Raw genomic sequence first — 19563 nt, 5'->3', positions numbered from 1 at the left:
AATTATAATAATTGTTCGACTGTTAAAACTACACATCTAACTAGTATTTATAGTTTTCACAGATTTGTGTTGCAGCGGATCATTCGGCATCGTTAGTTGAAATCGTCGATCAACTCGGTGATTCACCCTTTGGTGTAGTTCATCACCGTCTAGCACCAGCCTTCAGCATCGTCGTGCTCTGGATCATTGGGCGACATGGTACTGTTTCGCCGATCTACTCGGCGATGCGCCGACTGCTCTTTTTTACCGCCTATTTGATCCTTTCCTTCAGGGATCAGCACACTGGAACAAAAGGCGAAGTAAAACCTGTCGGTGAGTCGCCAAGTGCACTCGGCAATCATCAGGCCTCATTTTTTTGTTCTTTTCAACCTTCTTTCTCCTTTTTGCCAAGTAGTGTCCATGCTTTGCCTCAAACTCAAAATACCTAAAACTCAAGGTTATTCATCAGTAATTGAGATAAAACAAGCATTTGAAGACACTATTCCTATTAAAATATAGCCCTAAATGAGTCCAATATGTGGACTCATCAAGAATGCAACAATTATGACTGATAATGTGACATTCGTAAACTGAAGCATGTATATCTGAATAATTTGACCTAGCAAGTATATTTCATGAACTAAACGACTCTACACAACTAGGGTTCTGAATATCATACAAGAAGCTAAGCAACAATATGCTAAATCTGATTTGGATCATTCTAACAGCTAAAACCCAACAATTTCTAACATTCAAGAAACCCTAGGTCTATATAATATTAAGGGAATCAAGGTTCTCACTAAAATCTAGGGACCTAGTGGATGAAAGGAATCCACCAGTGAAATACCACATACCTGGTGATGAAATTCACGGAGAAATCTTTCGATTTTGAGCCTGGAATTGATGAAAACCTTGTTGCGTGTTCTTGGAGAAAAACTGGCATCTCTTTCTCCCTATTTTGCTCTACGTTTCAATGATTTTGGTGAATGACTGATTAGGGTAAGTTCTAATTTGTTTACTAGGCTAAAACTGATCAAAATCACGTAGTTTAGGGGTCAAACGACATAGTTTAGGGGTCCAACACATAGGGAAAATACCAAACAACCCCTGACTTAAAAGTTATCGAGGTCACCGACGGACCAGACTGACCGACTGTGGATGGACCGACCGTCTGTTCTGGTCGGCCGTCGTTCGCAGTTTTGGGGTTAGAAATTTGGGGTCCGACCTACGGTCCTGGACCACGGACCGTGGTCTGACCTACGGTCTGTAGGTCCTGGCGTAGCTCTGGACTTAGAATAATATTTTTGGGGGTTCTGGGACTGAAAATTGAGGGCTGACCCACGGCCCTGGACCACGGACTGTGGCCTAACCTACGGTCTGTAGGTCCCGGCGTGGGTGGACTCTTTAGCTGGATTCTGGAATACTTCTAAGGAGGGCTGCAGGTGGCCATCCACGGACCACCAGAATGGACCGTGGGTCACCCTACGGTCCGTGGGTGGCAACCATGGGTTGCACCTGCAACTTCTGAAAAATTTACATTTTGGTAGTTCTAGCATACGGGGTGTTACAGACTCTTTGTCAAATGGCTAACAAAGGTGAAGTAGAGTTGGAGTGTCAAGAAGAAGGGGTTGAGATAGACATAGATGGAATCTTGAGGTTATGCAATCAAGTCAAGCCAATAAAATTCCAAGATGCCGAAATCAAAGAAATGATACTAGAGTTGCAAGAAAAATTCAAAAAGATCATAGATGAAAATTCTAGTTCATTTGAAATTCAGAGTGTCACTCACTGAAGGCCAAGAATCATGAAGTTCGATTCTCAAATGGCCTAGTGGTCTCCCATTGTTTCCCAATGATCCAAAATGAAAATATGATTTGAAATTAGGTAAGAAATTTAAGTCTTACAAGTGGAGAGATTGAGTGAAAGTCTTGATTCCCTCTTGTAATCCCTATGATCTTCAGAGTGAAATTAATCTAAAATTGGGGAGAAGATTCATTACCTCGAAGTGGAAAGAGAAAGGGTGACATATCCGACGTCACACCGCAACATTAAATTGTGTGATTGATGTGAGGCAACCCATGGTATCAAAATAAGTGTAATTTCTAGTTTTTGATTTTTAGAATAGCTTAGAATTTTTATTTTTAACTAACTGTCATAGTTCCAAAGTTTGTGGCGGTTGTTTTGACAGGTTTGAAACCACAAAAATGAGTGGGATTGAAGTTTTCTGTGAAATCACCTTTAAATGGGAGTGGGAACACTTTTGGCACGATCAAGTTTGCCCAAATGATTGGGCTGATAGCCCTTTCTACCCTGCCATCGCCCAAATGGACAATAGCCTCATCAGGTTTGACATCAAAGTACTCATCACGATCACAAGAGTTAACGGTCGTGATTACGATGAATAAAATTTGGATGCAACGATCGTGAGAGCCATAAGACAGGTTCGTGAAAGGATAAAATGTTGTTTGTCGTGATCGTGACTAGTGGGATCGCTACCATGATGACTCGCGTGAATTTAAAAAGGCAACAGTTCAAAAATCAAGTTTTGTGTACTCACAAACTCTCCAAACGCCTATAAAACTCCCCTCTATAATATCACGTGTTCTTGCATTATTTTTAGCAAGAATCCCCTTTAACATTTTGCTTTTCGCTTAAAGTATGATCTCTTCCCTCCTTTCTTGATCAATATAAAAATAGGTAAGTTTTTTTGGAAAAAAGGTTGATTCTCACCCTAATTTGTTTATCTTTGTTTGATCATGAATTGTGATTGAAACCTGATTTTGGGGAGTAGTATTATTGACTATCCTTGTCTTGAGGGTGTCCAAGGGAAAAAAAAATTCTAGGCTGAAGTACTATCCGCGATCACGATATGTTAAATTTTAAAATCTCGTGATCGTGATGTCTTATCCCGCGATAGCGATGATTTGAGAAGGTGAGGCTCGAGATCTCGTGGAACCATATGCGATCACGATGAGTCATCTGCCTGGCAGTGAAAACTGCCAAAATAGCTTCACCCTTGTTCCCTCGATTAATTTTTCACTTATTTTTTTGGCCTAATTTCTTGATAATACATTGCTTGATGTACCTTTGCATTCATTTGACATGTTTGCATCTTTTATAGGTACTATATTTGCAAACAATGGCCGACAACGTGAATCAAGATGAAGAACAAATGGAAGAAAATGTCATAGGGGATAAAATCTTTGATCATAGTGGCTTGTGTCCGTCAAATGCCACCAATTGTATGAACGCCTCCTCACCAAAAATATCATAAAGGAGAGGGGCATAATTTTGGAACATCTTGAAGAATGCACGCCTTTGTGCTTGTTGTAATATGGTGAAATTGATTTATGGTGTTTGTTGAAATGAGAGCATCTTGTGTTTTTAATTTTTTTTTAACTTGAGGACAAGCATAGTTTCTAAGTATCTTAATCCAAATTAGATTAGTATAGGAATGTGGAATAAGAGGCGGACCCTGGTAGGACGGGGAGACAAAGATAAAGATGGTGGGCACAGCCAGCCCTGTAGGTGGAGGTACACGAAGACCACACACATATCTATTTTGAATCTATATCCCATGCTCATCAGCTCTTCAGGAAGAGAAGGACTCCATGGGTTCGGGGTGTTGATGAGTGGTAGTTTTCCACATATTTTAGGCTCTTTTCATAGTTATTTTGGCTTTCTGTGTTTACAGTTGGTGCTTTTAATGTTGTTTTCTTCATATTTACAGGAAAATGAAATGGATAGTTGATTTAGAAGATGTTTGAAGAAACCAAGTGTAATTGAAGCAAGAAGAGGTCAGATTGGAAAAAAGTGGAACTGGTAGAAGTTTGTTCATCGCGACAGCATGAAGTAGAGTTTGCGATTACGTTGACCAAGAAATCCATATATCACGATCGCATGACCCAGCAACACTACTCATTGCGACCACACAAGTTAGATGTCGCGACCGCTAAGGTACAAATGTTTGAACTTAGGCAAATTGGGAATTTCACAAAAGTTACCCCAGAACCCCTTTTTACACTTACCAACAGTCATTAATTCACTATTCTAGATTTTAGACAAAATTTTAGTTCATCTTCTTAGCTCAGAGTAGAAAAAAACTTGTAGATTCCAATTTGAGGCTGAGACTTTGAAGGCAAGTTGCCTCACAATTCACAATTGGGTTTGAAGATTATGTTCTTATTTGTAAATTATCTTGTTCCCTTCTTCATTTATTTACATTCAATTGCTAGAATTGTGGGTGTAATTGCTAATTGAGATTGGAGTTTTGTGGTAGAAATAGTCAATTTATTTGTTTGAACATGTCTATTTGCATTGATTCTGAAACACTATGAAGAGACTTGTTGTGATAATGCCGATGGGAAATGGTTATAGCGATTGATGATTATGTCGATGGGTAATGATGCCAGCAATGCTGATGGTAAGTGTTTTTTGCCGATTCATGATTATATAGATGTGAAATGGTTCCGGTGAATACATGGACATTGTGCATCCCCCATGGGTTTCATCTTGATATTCAACGGATGTGTATCGTAGGACAGACATGAATCATTGTTTTTGACATTTCATTTCATTGCATCATACATCATTATCATTGTAAACCTTGTGATTGATTGTTTTGGAAATTGTGTTTGATGCTTACGGACTTAGTGTTGGTGGCATGTATGCGTTGAAGTGTTGGTATACATGTTATGAAGTGTTCATAGTCAAAAATCATAGATCATACATGGGTTCAAATGGATTCAACTAAAAATCATGTAAATAATTCAATTCATGCATTAGAAGATAGAAATTAAGCAATAAAATCATAATTGAAAAGAACCTATGAACTTATTCACGTTTGCTAAGTTGCTTGTGTAGGGCCTCTCGGGGTTATATATGTCATGTTACGCTTAGGGTATACTATGGGGCATGACATTAGTTCTTTGTTATGGCTACTAACAAATCAAACAATTTATTTGTCTATGCTGACAAGATGATAAACCGAGTGATTGTCAAAAATATATTTGATCAAGATCAATAACTCAACACATCCAAGAAATATGTGACATTTCTTTTAAAAGATACATTCCAGCAACATTATATTAAGACAATGTTGCATGTATATCTCAATTAAGAGGAAGACACATAAAAAGAGACAGAACAAAACATATTTCATCAAAGTTCTTTTTCTTGCTCATGGTGTTCAAAAGAAGGATGAAGCAAATGCTCACAAATTCGTTCAAGTGATAATTTAGCATATACATTCACCAAGGCATTATCAACTCCAACCTTTTAGAAGCTGAAATACAAGATTGGACTACGTCATGTTCAAGTTGTTAAGTGTATCTTCATCACTGGAGTAAATACATGTTGCGCTCTTTTTTCCTTAATCGAGTTATCCCACTGAATTTTTCTGGTAAAGATTTTTAATGAGACACTAAAACAAAGCATATTAATATACCTTTTGTTTTCACTAAAATTTTCTTTTACATGGACATTCAAAGGGGAGTATTGTAAAATGGATGTCCACATCAGTATACTTTGTGTAGTAACATAAATGTATTTTTCGGGGTGCGGAATTCATCTTATGTTTGGCTAAAGATTTTATTATAATATTCTTTTAGTGAGTGTTTTAATCTTGATATCTCTTTAATAGTATTTATGATATATTCTAGATATAACATATCTTGGGTTCTTTGGTACATATATAAATTATTTTCCATTAATTGTTCTAATATTTTTATATTTTTCATAGCTTCTGTCCAATATTGTATATATTTGTAGTTCATTTTTTAATCTGAATCTTCTATTTCTAAATCGTATAATTCTATTTTCTCGAGGTCTAGATTATGTAGGTCTATTTCATACCATTGTTGGTTTAATATAGCTTCTGATTCGTCATCATTAAATATTTTTCCCATATGATTCTTCTTAATTCAATTATCTCTATACCTTTAAGTATATATAAAATTAAAGTTTCATAGTTTTTTATCATTTCATCATGCAGGTAAGTAGTCATATTAATGTTCTGATGTTTAATCAATAATTCCCTCATATCATATGCACAATGATATTATTCATATTAGATTACTATAAACTAGATTATTTTCAAAATAGACTTAACAGTAATATATTTGCAGGAATTTGTGAAAAATCTATAGTAGCACAAAGAAAAACTATTTTATATCTACAAATACAAATAGAAAACTTAGAATATAAACTACAACACAATTTATAAATGAATAAAGAAGAATACGCAATAGATGAAAAAACATATGAAAACTATGACGGATTAAAAATAAAGATAATATTTTCTAATCTAGGAAGAAGATATAAGAAAATAGGTGACAATCTAAGTTTAATGTTAGACATACATGAAAAAAATTGAAGTTATATTTATTATCATTTTTTCATCACTTTAAATCATCCTTCAGGCACCTTGACGAGCTTGATTACTCATCTCTTTTCTTTTTTTGAATTTTTTTATTATGTTGTTTCTTTGTCTTCATGACACCAAATTTGTAATATTTTATTTACGGGTTGTCGATGGTTAAATTCTTGGGTCTTCACCAAACAACAATAGAGATTGAAGATAAGATCTGATGGTTGATGTATTTTACTGACCTAAAATCGGTGAAAAGGTAGATTAATGGTGTTGATATTTTGAACTAATTTCAGATTGATAAAAATGAAAAAAGATGGATGACCCAGATCATACACCCAAAACTCATATTTAGTTTGCTTTATGAAATTCATGACCGAAAAAATTTAATTTAAAGTCATAATTGTTTTAATTCACTGAATTTCTTCAATAATTAAAAAAATTCAATAAAAGAATGAATTTTTATGATGGAAGGTGTTTAATAATTCTATTTTTTTTAGGTTTTGTTTCTACTCTCTTTCTTCTTCTGTTTTTTTTTTGTCTTTATTATGTGATATTTTTTTTTTGGAATAATGAGATTAAGGACGATTTGATTTTTTCGGCAATATGAGTAATAATTCTAATAATTATTTGATGATTTTCCGTGTTAGTTGTAGAAAATAGTGAAATAAATTGTAAAAATATATATTAGAAGATGGATAAAAAGATGTGGTTAGTGTAGTGATGGTGGTTCAAGGTGGAGGAAATGGTGGTGGGGTGCATGTTGAGTAATGAGAAATAGAGGGGAAAAAAGAAAAAGAAAAAGAAACAAAAAACTTAAAGGGAAGAGTAAAAAATATATAATTAACAAAAAGTCAAATTAAAAATATTATTTATCAATTCTTCTGACTTTCACATGCCTCCAAAAGAGTGATGACACTCTCTGTGCCATGTCAGCATCTAAGGGTGTAATTATTCCATTTTAAAATAGTCTAGGGGGGTGATAGGACTCCCGTGAAACATAAGTATGTAGTTGGGAATTCGATAATAGGTTGAGGGGACATTTGACTATTTTCTCAAAAAGAAACGGTAAAATTAGAAGATAGTTTAACTGCTATGATAAGAATAACAGAAGAAAATTAATAAATAAATATTCTTTTGTGTGTAAAATGGATACACGCAACATAATATATGTTGTAAGCTAGTTATACAATATACTTGGTGCTCAAGTATATACATGGCAAATAAATATCCATATATTATACTAGGTGCCCAATTATATATATGTATATATAGCCCTCTTCTTGAAACATAACATAAGGCAAAAGTAATCGAAAAAGAAAAAGACTACACTTAATATTTTCTCATCTATTTGTCTTCTTAATTTTAGTACATTACCTTTATTTTATAACAGGTCCTACAATTTCAAAAAGCTACACATTTTTGTTTTGATTCAAACCAAAGTGGCTGACTTTTTGGTCCAACAGGAAAAACGCACACATATAAAGCAGTTAAATACAATACCTTTAAAGCACAAAAATAGATAATTCCAAAAATACCCCTAGGCTAGGATGCAGTCATGTCGTCCAATATCTGTTTCCTAGCCTCTTATACTGTATATAATTCACTAACTTATTCATGATCGCGCTAAACACAACTTTGTTCACTAGTGTCCAAAAAAAAGGTAAATATAAATAGAGGTCATAGAGGTATCACATCACTTTATCTATATTTTTCTTTTATATTATATATAGATATAGATTTTACCATTATCTTATTTGTTACTCCCGATTTAAATTTGTTTATCTGATTTTGACTTGACATAGAGTTTAAGAAAATAAAGAAAAAATTTGAATGTTGTGATCTTAAAAATATCATGTGAAAAAAATAGAATTAAATAGTTGTAAAAAATAATCTTTTTAAAAAAAACGGATAAGAGAAGGAAAGTAATACAAACAAATTGAAATGGAGGTAAAAAAAAAGGAAAGTAAGACAAACAAATTAAAACGGAGGAAGTGGAATATATATTTATATTTTTGTACAAAAATAATACTCCCTCTGTCCCAATTTATTTGGCACCTTTTGGATTTCGATATTCAAACAAATCTATTTTTGACCGTAAATTTTTCATATATCATTTAAATATTTTGAATTGTTAATTATTGTGACTTAGAGTACTTTTTACGTAGTTTACAAATATATAAATTTCATTTCAAAACATTTGAAGATTCCATGCACAAATTCCTAATCAAAGATAAACTGTTTGACTCTTGAAAAACAAAATAAAATGTCACATAAATTGGGACAGAAGAAGTATTAAATAGTGCTTAAGTGAATGTCAAAAAAGATGTTTAGCTTTGATGAACATTTTGATAATTTAATTTTATAACTCAAGAAGTTTTGTACGTACTTTATAATATATAATTAATATAGATAAATAGATAGATTGGGGGTTTGACTAGAGGAATATTTTAGGTGAATATACTATAGGAGAAATGTTGGTGGACTTGGTGATGAAAGAAGTTCTATTTATGAGTTAGTGGTTAGGGGGGAATTATGAAAAAGAAGACATGGAGAAGCACGTCGATAGCCAAAATGAGAATAATTTCCACTTAGGTGATGCCTTGCACGTACTTAATTCCCGCGTTTTTGTCTTTAAAATAATTATATTTTAATTTTTCAAAGTCATATAATTGTATAAATAAGAGCCAAATTTGCACATCAAAAACAGCCCATTCATCTAAATTTATTTAATTTTATTTGCATCATACATCAATCACCATGGCCTCTCTTAATCCATGGGGAAAGCTTGACGAACTAGACAATGAGAGGCTCATGGCTCGTCGTAAGACGAGGAAGAGAATCATAATTATTGCCATATCATCCATTGTTCTTGTGTCCATCGTTATCGGGGCAGTGGTTGGTGGTGTTTCTCACAACAAAAACAAATCTTCCCAACAAAATGATAATGTCTCGTCGATGACCTCAACCATTAGTGCTGTATGCAATCTAACCCTCTATCCCGACTCATGTATCTCCAGCCTTTCCCCATATGCTGCAAAAGGCAATGCTCTCAAACCTCAAGATATTTACAAGATGTCTGTTCTAGTTGCCCTCAACGAGCTCTCTGGTGCCTCCGATAACTTCTTAAAGAGTGATACATTCAAAAACATCAATGATCCAGCAGCTGCTAAAGCTATCCAGAGTTGTCACGAGCTTCTATCCCTTGCGTTTGATCATCTGAATGACACGTTGTCCGTTGCTGAAACCTCTTTACTCGATGCCTTTGATGATCTAAAGACATGGTTGAGTTCTGCAGGGACTTATCAGCAGACCTGTATTGATAGTTTTGAAAATGTCACATCAAATAGTGCCATACGCAAAGCTGCAGGACAGAATTTGAACAACTCCACCCGGTACACCAGTAACAGCTTGGCACTTATAAGCTCGTTAGAAAATTCCATTACCAGCTTAGGTGCTATCGGAAAGAGGAGACGTTTGATGGGATATGGAGATGATGATGATGATGAGTACCCGAGCTGGTTGTCGTCATCAAATGACAGGAAACTGCTGCAGAAATCATCAGAAACAAAGATAAAGGTGAATGTAGTAGTGGCTAAAGATGGTTCAGGGAAGTACAAGAGCATTAAGGCTGCACTAAAAGCTGCACCAGAGAAGAGCAAGAAGAGATTTGTGATCTATGTGAAAAAGGGTGTTTACAAAGAGAATGTTAGGGTTGAGAAGACTAAATGGAACATTATGATCATTGGTGATGGAAAAGACGCTACCATCGTTTCTGGTAACCGTAACTTTATTGATGGAACACCTACATTCCAAAGTGCCACCTTCGGTAAGTCTCTCTTAATTCTGATTAGTGCTTCCTAACAGAGTAGGTAATAATTATATATATATATATGAACAAGTCTAATATAGTAGTGTTTCTGCAGCTGTGTTTGGAAAGGGATTTGTGGCTCGTGATATTGGATTTGTAAACACAGCTGGTGCAGCAAAGCATCAAGCAGTTGCATTAATGTCAACAGCAGATGAATCAGTGTTCTACCGCTGCAGAATGGACGCGTTCCAAGACACTCTTTATGCTCATTCCAACAGACAATTCTACAAAGAATGTGATATCTATGGGACAGTGGATTTCATCTTTGGTAACTCAGCAGTTGTACTCCAAAACTGCAACATTCTTCCAAGAATACCAATGAGTGGGCAACAGAACACCATCACAGCTCAAGGAAAAGTTGATCCAAATCAAAACACTGGAATTTCTATCCAAAACTGTAGCGTTATGCCGTGGGGAAACCTTACTGGGATCAATACATTTTTAGGAAGGCCATGGAAGAATTACTCAACAACTGTTTTCATGGAATCAAACTTGGGAGGTTTCATTCATCCAAATGGATGGATGCCATGGGTTGGAACCACAGCTCCAAGTACCATATTTTATGCTGAGTATAACAATACTGGAGCAGGGGCAAATACAAAAAACAGAGTTAATTGGGAAGGCTTGAAATTGGGACTTACAAGTAAAATAGCAAGCAAGTTCACAGTAAAGCCTTTCATTCAGGGAAACAAATGGCTTCCTGCAGCTGGTGTTCCATTTATGGCTGGTCTTTGAGAGAGAGATACACTACTACTATATTTTGGAAAGTGATCATTTTTTCTTCCATTCTTTTGTTTTCTCTTTGTTTTTATATTTTCTTGGTTTAAAACAACCATATATCTTCTGCTCATTTGCTATTTCATTTCACTGAGCCTTTTGTTACACAAGAAATATATATTTCTTGTCAAATTTATTCAATTTTAAATGACATTTAATACTAATTACAAATGTAATGATGATGAGATGAGTTCATCTTTATTCTCTCTTTTTTTTATCAATCATCCTTATGTTGAGATATAGTACTTCTTTTGTCCCTAAATACTTGTCCACTTTTGAATTGGCACACCTATTAAGAAAACAATGATTTACATAGTGAGTTTACCATTTTACCCCTATTAATTATAAAGTAAATGAATTAAAAACTTGATATTTTCAAGAAGTTCTATCTTGACTTCTTGTATTAATACATTTTATATATATTGAATGGATCAAGTAGATATAAATATTTTATAAAAAATATTATATAGTCCATTAAATGTAGTTATTTTTTTAATCTTGATATAATTATTATTAATTGTGTATAGGGGTATTCACGGGTCGGTTTGGGTCGGTTATTGATCAAAATAAAAATCAAACCAATTTAATCATTTTTAAATTAATAAAACCAAATATAATATATATTTATTGATTTGGTTGTTATCAATTTCGATTCGATTTGATTTGATTTAGTTATTCGATTATTAATCATACGTAAAAATATCTCATCATTTCCTGCATAAAAATACATAATCATAAACCAAAAGTGGTTAGCCCAAAACTTTGATACTCTGCACACCTAGAGAAAGTTGTATGCACTGAGTTTCAAACAGTGCAATGCTCATTCAAAGTTCTTATCTCTTTTTTTTGCTTCAAAATCCAGTGATGGTTTTATTGCATTTGGAAGTATCCACATTAGCAATATTACTAGTTTTAACAACAAAAAAAGTGTCCACATTAACAAAGTAGAGGCAGTATCTGCACATATCAAATAAATTCAGCATTAAGTTTAATAACAATTGTTGTCATATAAACACGATCTACATCTCCTCTCCTTTTTAATACTCAAAAGAAAGAAAACATTCATTTTCTATCTTTCTTTTTTTTCAATCGAATCAACTTAATCAATTCTCAAAGGAGTACCTGGATATTCTGAAAAGGAATAATCATACTACGCATTTTATTAAGAAGCATGCATAAAAGTATATAAACAGTCTATTTTAGTATTTTCAATCTAGACTCCTTTCATGCTTTAATCATATATTGATTTGGAAGACCTTTGTATTTTTACCAATTTGATATTCCAACTATTATATTCCTCAAAATTTCATTGAGACACCTCAACTCGATCAAAACAAGTATTTTAGATGTCTCTAATTATTGAAACTTGTGTGGATAAAGAATTTATCATAAATAGAGATCATCTTTGAGGGAGAAGTCACAATCTATCTAATTTTGAATTTCTGATGGTTCAATGAAAAGGGTATTTGTATATTATTTTGGAGAAGGAGCGGGATTTTGTTATGGTGAAAATTTTTGAGGTGGAGTTGAGCATATAATAAACAAGGGAAAATTTACATTGATGTTTGAGGTAGATATTCTACCTTACCTACATCAATAACATTATTGTGTTTTTCACAAGGGTTATGAAAAATAACTTGTCATATGAAGCAATTATATAAAGTGATACCAAACACTGGATATCAACAGTGAACAAACTCATTTTCCACCCACAAAGAATGGTACATAAACTCAAAAGAAACAAAATTATCCGACTTGTCTACTAACTACTAAAGTTCTTGCTAACAAAATTTATAATATTTTTAAAATAAGATAAAACGTCCACGAGATCAAGATAAGTTGGCCATAGAGTCCCAGCGACAAAGTCACTCGTCACTAAAGGTAGTCTTCTTACCTGCAAAATTACCACAACATTAAAATGAATTAGCCAAGAAAATAATGAAATTTGAGACTTCAAAAACAGTTCAGAACCGCTATTTTGTTCTTCCCATGATATATCTATGGCTATAGGTCCACTCATTTGAGATTCGGTGCAGTAGCATTTGTTCATCCATATGGAACAACCAACCATGTACTATGTTTTAAAAAAATTAAAAGAACCAAAAAGTTCGGATGCAGTAGTAGGGGAGACAGGAAAAAGGACTCGTTTTTTCCCCAAGTAAACAGTAAAAGTTCAGATACAATGACATTACCAGATGGAGTGAAGCTTGGCTTGTTGGGAGTTCCTCGTCCTCTGCCTCCACCGCCAAAACGTCCACCACCTCCACCGCGTCCACCGCCACCAAAGCGGCCACCACCACCAAAGCGGCCTCCACCACCACGACCGCCAAATCTACCACCACTATCTCTACCACCACCCCTACCACCACTTCTACCACCAAAACCCCTGCCACCTCCACCTGAACTGTCACCCCTTGGTTTTGCTTCTTGCACATTCAAGCTAAACCCTCCAACTTCTGATCCATCAAGCTCAAGAGCTTTGTTTAGAGCATCAGCATCACCATTTGCAAACTCAATATAAGCCATCCTGCAAGAGAAGGCCAAATTAACAGAGTCATCAGTTAAAAAAAACAAATGCTTCTATCGACCTACAAATTGTTAGGAGGCAAAGCTGGACAATCAAAAATGAGAAAGCATGCACGTGAAAATGAGAAATACCCTTTAATATAGCCTTCTGGGTCTGTAGGAATTCTTGTTTTAAAGATCTTCCCACAAGATGCAAAGTGCTCCTCCAGTGAACTCCTAATCTGCAATAGCATATGAAATTTAGACCATCTCAAGACATCAAAGGGAAGTGTCACACAGACAATGGTGAGAAACAAAACGGTTCAAGACAAGGACCTGGTCTTCAGCCTCATTTTTGTCAAAGCCCCTGACAAAAATTGTTGTTCCATCACTTCTAGCCGCCGGCTTCTGGAATGAGTTCTCATCTCTCCTACATAACATAAGATACCCATTGAGAAATTGATGTCTTTACTTTCAGCTTAAATGGAAGGAATAAGGGGAGAGAGATTGCATACCCACTGCGAGGTGTATATTCTCCCCTCTCACGAGCCAGGTCCAACCTCACATCACGGCCCAAAAGATCATGCCCATTAAGTTCAAGTGCCTAAATTGATAAACAATAGATTTTAGCATTCCATTCACAGGGGACTAAAAAAGCTAATCAGGTCAATGTATGTAATGGATGGTGTTCATCTTTATCTATACAATTATGGTAGGCACTTTAATCTTTGAAGTTCCAATTTAGGTTCATGGTCAAGTGAGACTGATGCATAACACATCATATTTACATATACATACATACATACATACATACATATGTATACACACATACATACATGTGTGTGTGTATATATATATATATATATATGAACTTTAAGTTCAACATATTTTCTTTTTTGACAACTTGGAATTTAATGGAGTCACTTCACTTTGAAAGAGAGATTGAGAGGAATGGGCCTTATTTTAATATACTATCACACTGTCCAGATCATAGAAGCAAGCATGCATTCAGACTGGTTGGTTATGGGAAAAAAAAACTACCTTATGTGCAGCTTCAGCAGTGACAAACTCAACATGACCATAGCCCTTAAACGAACCATCCTCATGTGTAGAAAAGCGCACTTCCTGAACTTCTCCAGCATCTTTGAAGAAATTCTCCCTGCAAAAAGCCTTCTTTTATAAGTCCAAGATATATCACACTATTATCACACAGACAAAGTACTGGAAAAGTTCAATAATAACTCACACATCCGCCTGTTCAACTGAATAGGATAGATTTCCAACAAACAATGTTTTCGATCCCCCTGGAGTTTGGGCTTTAGGAGTAATAGGGGTTTGTTGCTGCATTTTAAAATAAAACAGTTCCAAGTAAAATACATGCAAATATAATTTTATAAAACTAACAATTAAGAACATAATTATATAAAGCTTCACTTACAGCTTTAGCAGAAGGAGCATCAACCATTTCTACATCAGCACCCTGATTTAGCAAGAAAACCTCCCACAGTTCAGACAATTTTATTTGACTAATTATAAATTGAAAAACTCCAAACTTACATCTTAGGAACAGCTAAACATTAATTAAAAAAGGGGAAAACAATGCAAGCTAAATCCAACTGGAAGAGCTATGAGGTCACTAATATGAAAGATGCAGATGATGCCAAAAAAAAATATGCTGATCAACCCAAAGATATGAAAATATATGACCTTCTTGGGAGTTTTGGATGGTTTGTCATCCTCCTCATCTTCAGAGGAGTCCTCTGAGTCAGAAGATTCCTCAGAACTACTCTTCTCTGGAGTTTTTGAGACAACTGGAGTGGAAGAGGCCTGTGAAGCACAAGTGTTAGAGCGTGAAATAAAATGAAATACAAATTGAAACATCACAAATGAAACATATTGAGACCTTGCTCTTTTTCTTTTGAGGCTCTTCATCACTCTCCTCAGAACTATCATCCTCACTGTCATCATCGGATGAAGCAACCTACAAAAGCGATGAACTTATAAAATATAAAAACCTTGGCTAACAAAATACTAATATTGTTCAAACAAAGAAGTGAAGCAGAATGCCAGGAAAGGAACTCAGGCATACCTTTTTGGATACAGTAGCAGCCTTTTTAGATTCAGTAGCAGCCTTTCCCTAAAGAGAGGAAATAATCAGACAACCATGCAAATCCAGCAAAAATATCATACAAACATACTCAAAAATACATCTAAGATCATTACGCAAGTGTTAATGGATTCTATGAAATAGCAATAGGACAAAAATAACACAAAACAATCAAGTGGTCAAACCTTGTCTGAATCAGAATCAGAATCGGAATCATCAGAGCTGTCACTAGCCTTCTTCACAGCTTGAAGAGCTTTTTTAGGTTGAGCAGCTACCTTAGAGGGAGGTTCCTGTCAAAAAGACAATCAATTATAGTATCAAAGCGCTGATAGCATATCTAACATGGTACCAATTTCATAAGTAAGTTGTCAAGGGAAAATATTTGCATATCTGGTCCTTACATCATCATCTGAACTGGAGTCATCGCTGGATTCTTCCTTTTTAGAGGCAGCAGCAGGTGCCTTCTTAACAACAGCAGGTGCCTTCTTAACAACAGCTTCATCCTCAGAGCTGCTATCATCAGAATCATCACTTGACTCGTCTTTCTTAGCGCCATTAGTAGGAGGTTTCTTGGGTGCAGGTACATCTTCCTCGGAGCTGCTATCATCCGAATCATCACTTGACTCATCTTTCTTCTTAGCAGCAACGCCATTCTTAGTTGAAGCTGCAACAACCTTCTTAGCAGGAGCCTATACACAATCACAACACCAGCTGTCAGTTACCAAACAAGACAAAATACTATCAAAAATACACATAGCAGCTGTTAGATAGTAATTTACTTCATCCTCATCTGAAGAATCTGAGTCGTCAGAACTGCTGGCTACCTTTCCTTTTTTGGCAGGAGCCACTTTCTTAGGAGGCACCACTGCTTTAGTAGGCTGCATACAAAATAAGAACAAGACACATGAAGCCAGTTATTCACTACAATACAAATCAAAATTCTTTACAGACTACATGAAAAGAATTAGGTGCATGCATTACCTTCTCATCTTCCGACTCAGAGGAGCTATCGTCAGAGGAACTGCTTTCTTGCTTGTTCTTCTTTTGAGTTTTGACATCAGTCTTCTTTTTATCAACAGCTTGTGCTACAGCCACATCTTTCTTCTGCTTCTTTGCACTCACCAACTTGGCAATTTCATCCTCAGCTTCTCTCTTCCCTGTAAACATACAGTCAACTAGTCAGACCACCAACCAATATATGTTTTCCTCTACCAAGAACAAGAACCATCAAAATCAACCTTGTGAATTCGCTAGGGGTAGGGAAAGGGCATTTGATAAAAAAAAAGTAGTATTTTGCTCAACACACCATCCATGGACGCTAAAAAAACACAAAAAAAAAAAAACAGAGCATATAAAACGAAAACCACACACAAAATTTTCAAGAAAACCTCAATCAGACCAATTTAAAGAGTCAAAAGGTTCAAACTTTAGAACCCATAACAAGAAAAAACATAAAATCAACAAAACAAAAAGGGGGGAAAAGATCAAACCTTTCTTCATGGGTTTGGTTGGAGCAACTACAGCAGCATCAACCTTGGTGGCGGACTTCTTGATAGATTTACCCATTACAAGTTGTGGGAGGGGAAAAGAAGGAAGCAGCGGGAGGAGGAGACAACTATAAAACCCTAAGGGAAAACTTTAGGGTTTAGCGAAAGAGAATAGATGGAAATATCTATTTGAGCTTGCTTTTATAGAGTAAAAATAGGCCCTTTTGTGTAACGGCGACACTATCATAAGTTATAATTAGGGTTTTGCCTCACATATTTCTCATCTCAACGCTATTTAAGTCTTTTTATCACTTGTATTCTCTTTTTTCTGAAAATTTAGCGTCTCGTTTGGATTAGATTATAAAAAGTAACTTATATAAATTAAAATCTAAAAAGTTATAGATGATTTTTATTTTTTGACTTTTGACTTATTTTTTAAGGAAAAAAATTACGCGATTAAGCAAATATATACTAGTTAATTAGCTAACATAGCTACAATTTACATTAATTACAATTCAGAACTTACTTCTAGTTATAATTACATTCTCTCTCGCCTCTCTTCCTCTATCTTTTCTCTCTTTCTCTCTCGTTTTAAACAAATACAAATTATACAAATATAATGTATAATTTGTGTTTGTATAAAATGAGAGAGAGATTGAATATACAAATATAAATGTTTTAACTCGATTCAATTGTATACGAATTCAAATTATATGCAAATATACAAATACAATCATTGATATATATATACATAGTAGTTACATATATACAATTATCTAACTGATATACATATACAATTCAGCTCTCTTCACTCTCTTCACTTTCTGCCATCTCTCACTCGTCTCTCTCCTCCCTCTACCAATCTCGCTAGTCACTCTCCACCCTATAACTGTAGTTACGAATCGTAAGTAGCAAACTATAGTTATGGAGTATAATTAAGCTATTTTTGAGTGGCTATATGCGAAAATTCTCCTATTTTAAAATATTTTTGGCTTAAAAGTGAGTAATTAGGGACCGTTTGGCCATGCGATATGGAATCATAATATGATATCATAATATGGAATTATGAGATGAAATTGAAGTTTTGTTTGGATATGCGATATAGAATTTTTGTGTTGTATATTTTCTCATAAACATAATAATCCATAAGTTGTAAAACTATTAAAATAATCCCAGACAGAAACGCTCAACTGTTGCACAATTAGTTCAAATTCTTTCAGAAGCGAATACTTTGGAATAGAATTTTTTATTCAATCTTACTTATAAAACTATTAAAATAGCCCCAATTGTTTATTCAATCTTACCAAATATACAAAAATTTATAAAATCGCATAATAAATTACTACAAAACTATTTGTTCTCCACTTAAGTAACTGATTCATCTAACTTTAATTCAATAATAAAAAAATTGAACATTGTAGTGTATTAGTCTTTAATATAATCCTCCTACATAGTACGAACAATTTCCTCACGTTGAACTTGCATTTCTCGATCATGTGACCGAGAAGTCAAACCAACATTGTTACTTTGAGTTGTAATAAATACAAAACGGTAAAAGTAATAAATTAGGTGTTGGAGTAAATGAAGAGAACAATTATTACTCAACAATCGGTTGGTGTGAGTTAAAGTGACTATATCTTGGTGAGAAAAATAAATTTTATGTCGGTGAGAACAATAAATTTTAAAAAGTAATGATGTGTGTAGTCATTTAAAATTTATTAAATATAAATTTATAAAATGATTCGGATTATATTAAATTTATGAATATATTAGTTCAAATAAATATTATAGATTAATATAATTGAGTTAATTATTAAAACCTAATAAATATAGATTTAATTAAAGCCCGCTCCATAAAGCCCATATGTCATGTCACTTAAATTTGATTGGCCGAAAGGAGTCCTTTTCCAATCACAACTCCTCTATTTTAAAACTATAAATAGGAGTCCTCATAACTCAGAAAAAAGAACGAAGAATTCTAAACAAAAAGCTAGAGAAAGCTCGTGATCAAAAGCCACAAATTTCTCTACAAGCTACAAGTTTAAGAATTCAAGAACTCAAGAGTTCAAGAATTCAAGTGTTCAAGTTCAAGAATTGATGATTTGAAAGAAGTCAAGATCAAGATAAAGATCAAGTTCAAGAACGATCAAGATCAAGACCACCGGATTCAAGATCAAGCTCGAAGCCCTTGGATTCAACTAAAAGTCAAGATCAAGCTCGAAACCCTTGGATTTAACTAGAAGTCAAGATCAAGATAAAGTTCAAGTTCAAGTTCAAGAACGATCAAGATCAAGACCGCTGGATTCAAGATCAAACTTGAAGCCCTTGGATTCAACTAACAGTCAAGATCAGGATAAAGTTCAAGTTCAAAAACGATCAAGATCAAGACCAAAGCCCTTGAAATCAACTAAAAGTCAAGATCAAGATAAAGTTCAAGTCAAGATCAAGTTCAAGATCAAGATCAAGTCCA

General features: G+C 34.5%; 2 protein-coding genes across 2 annotated transcripts; one reads left to right on the top strand and one right to left on the bottom strand.

Annotated features, from left to right (window-relative positions):
- Positions 1-9070: 9070 nt before the first annotated feature.
- LOC102600147 (probable pectinesterase/pectinesterase inhibitor 46) lies at positions 9071-11140 on the top strand. The gene is made up of 2 exons (XM_006367268.2): positions 9071-10175; positions 10273-11140. Exons 1-2 carry the CDS (start codon positions 9107-9109, stop codon positions 10950-10952), a joined length of 1749 nt encoding a protein of 582 aa, XP_006367330.1. The 5' UTR covers positions 9071-9106; the 3' UTR covers positions 10953-11140.
- A 1482-nt stretch (positions 11141-12622) lies between these two features.
- LOC102599812 (nucleolin 1) lies at positions 12623-17310 on the bottom strand. The gene is made up of 16 exons (XM_006367267.2): positions 17097-17310; positions 16588-16763; positions 16386-16484; positions 16008-16295; positions 15792-15896; positions 15589-15636; positions 15403-15480; positions 15207-15326; positions 14938-14979; positions 14746-14840; positions 14541-14658; positions 14015-14103; positions 13836-13929; positions 13653-13741; positions 13187-13521; positions 12623-12888 (listed from the first exon to the last, which is right to left on the bottom strand). The coding sequence occupies exons 1-16, from the start codon at positions 17170-17172 to the stop codon at positions 12860-12862; spliced, it is 1881 nt and encodes a 626-aa protein (XP_006367329.1). The 5' UTR covers positions 17173-17310; the 3' UTR covers positions 12623-12859.
- Positions 17311-19563: the final 2253 nt, after the last annotated feature.

Source organism: Solanum tuberosum, unplaced genomic scaffold (genome assembly GCF_000226075.1).
Source record: "Solanum tuberosum cultivar DM 1-3 516 R44 unplaced genomic scaffold, SolTub_3.0 scf00716, whole genome shotgun sequence".
Classification (NCBI taxonomy): domain Eukaryota; kingdom Viridiplantae; phylum Streptophyta; class Magnoliopsida; order Solanales; family Solanaceae; genus Solanum; species Solanum tuberosum.
Note: the sequence above shows the minus strand (reverse complement) of the source record. Positions and strands in the feature narration are given on the sequence as shown.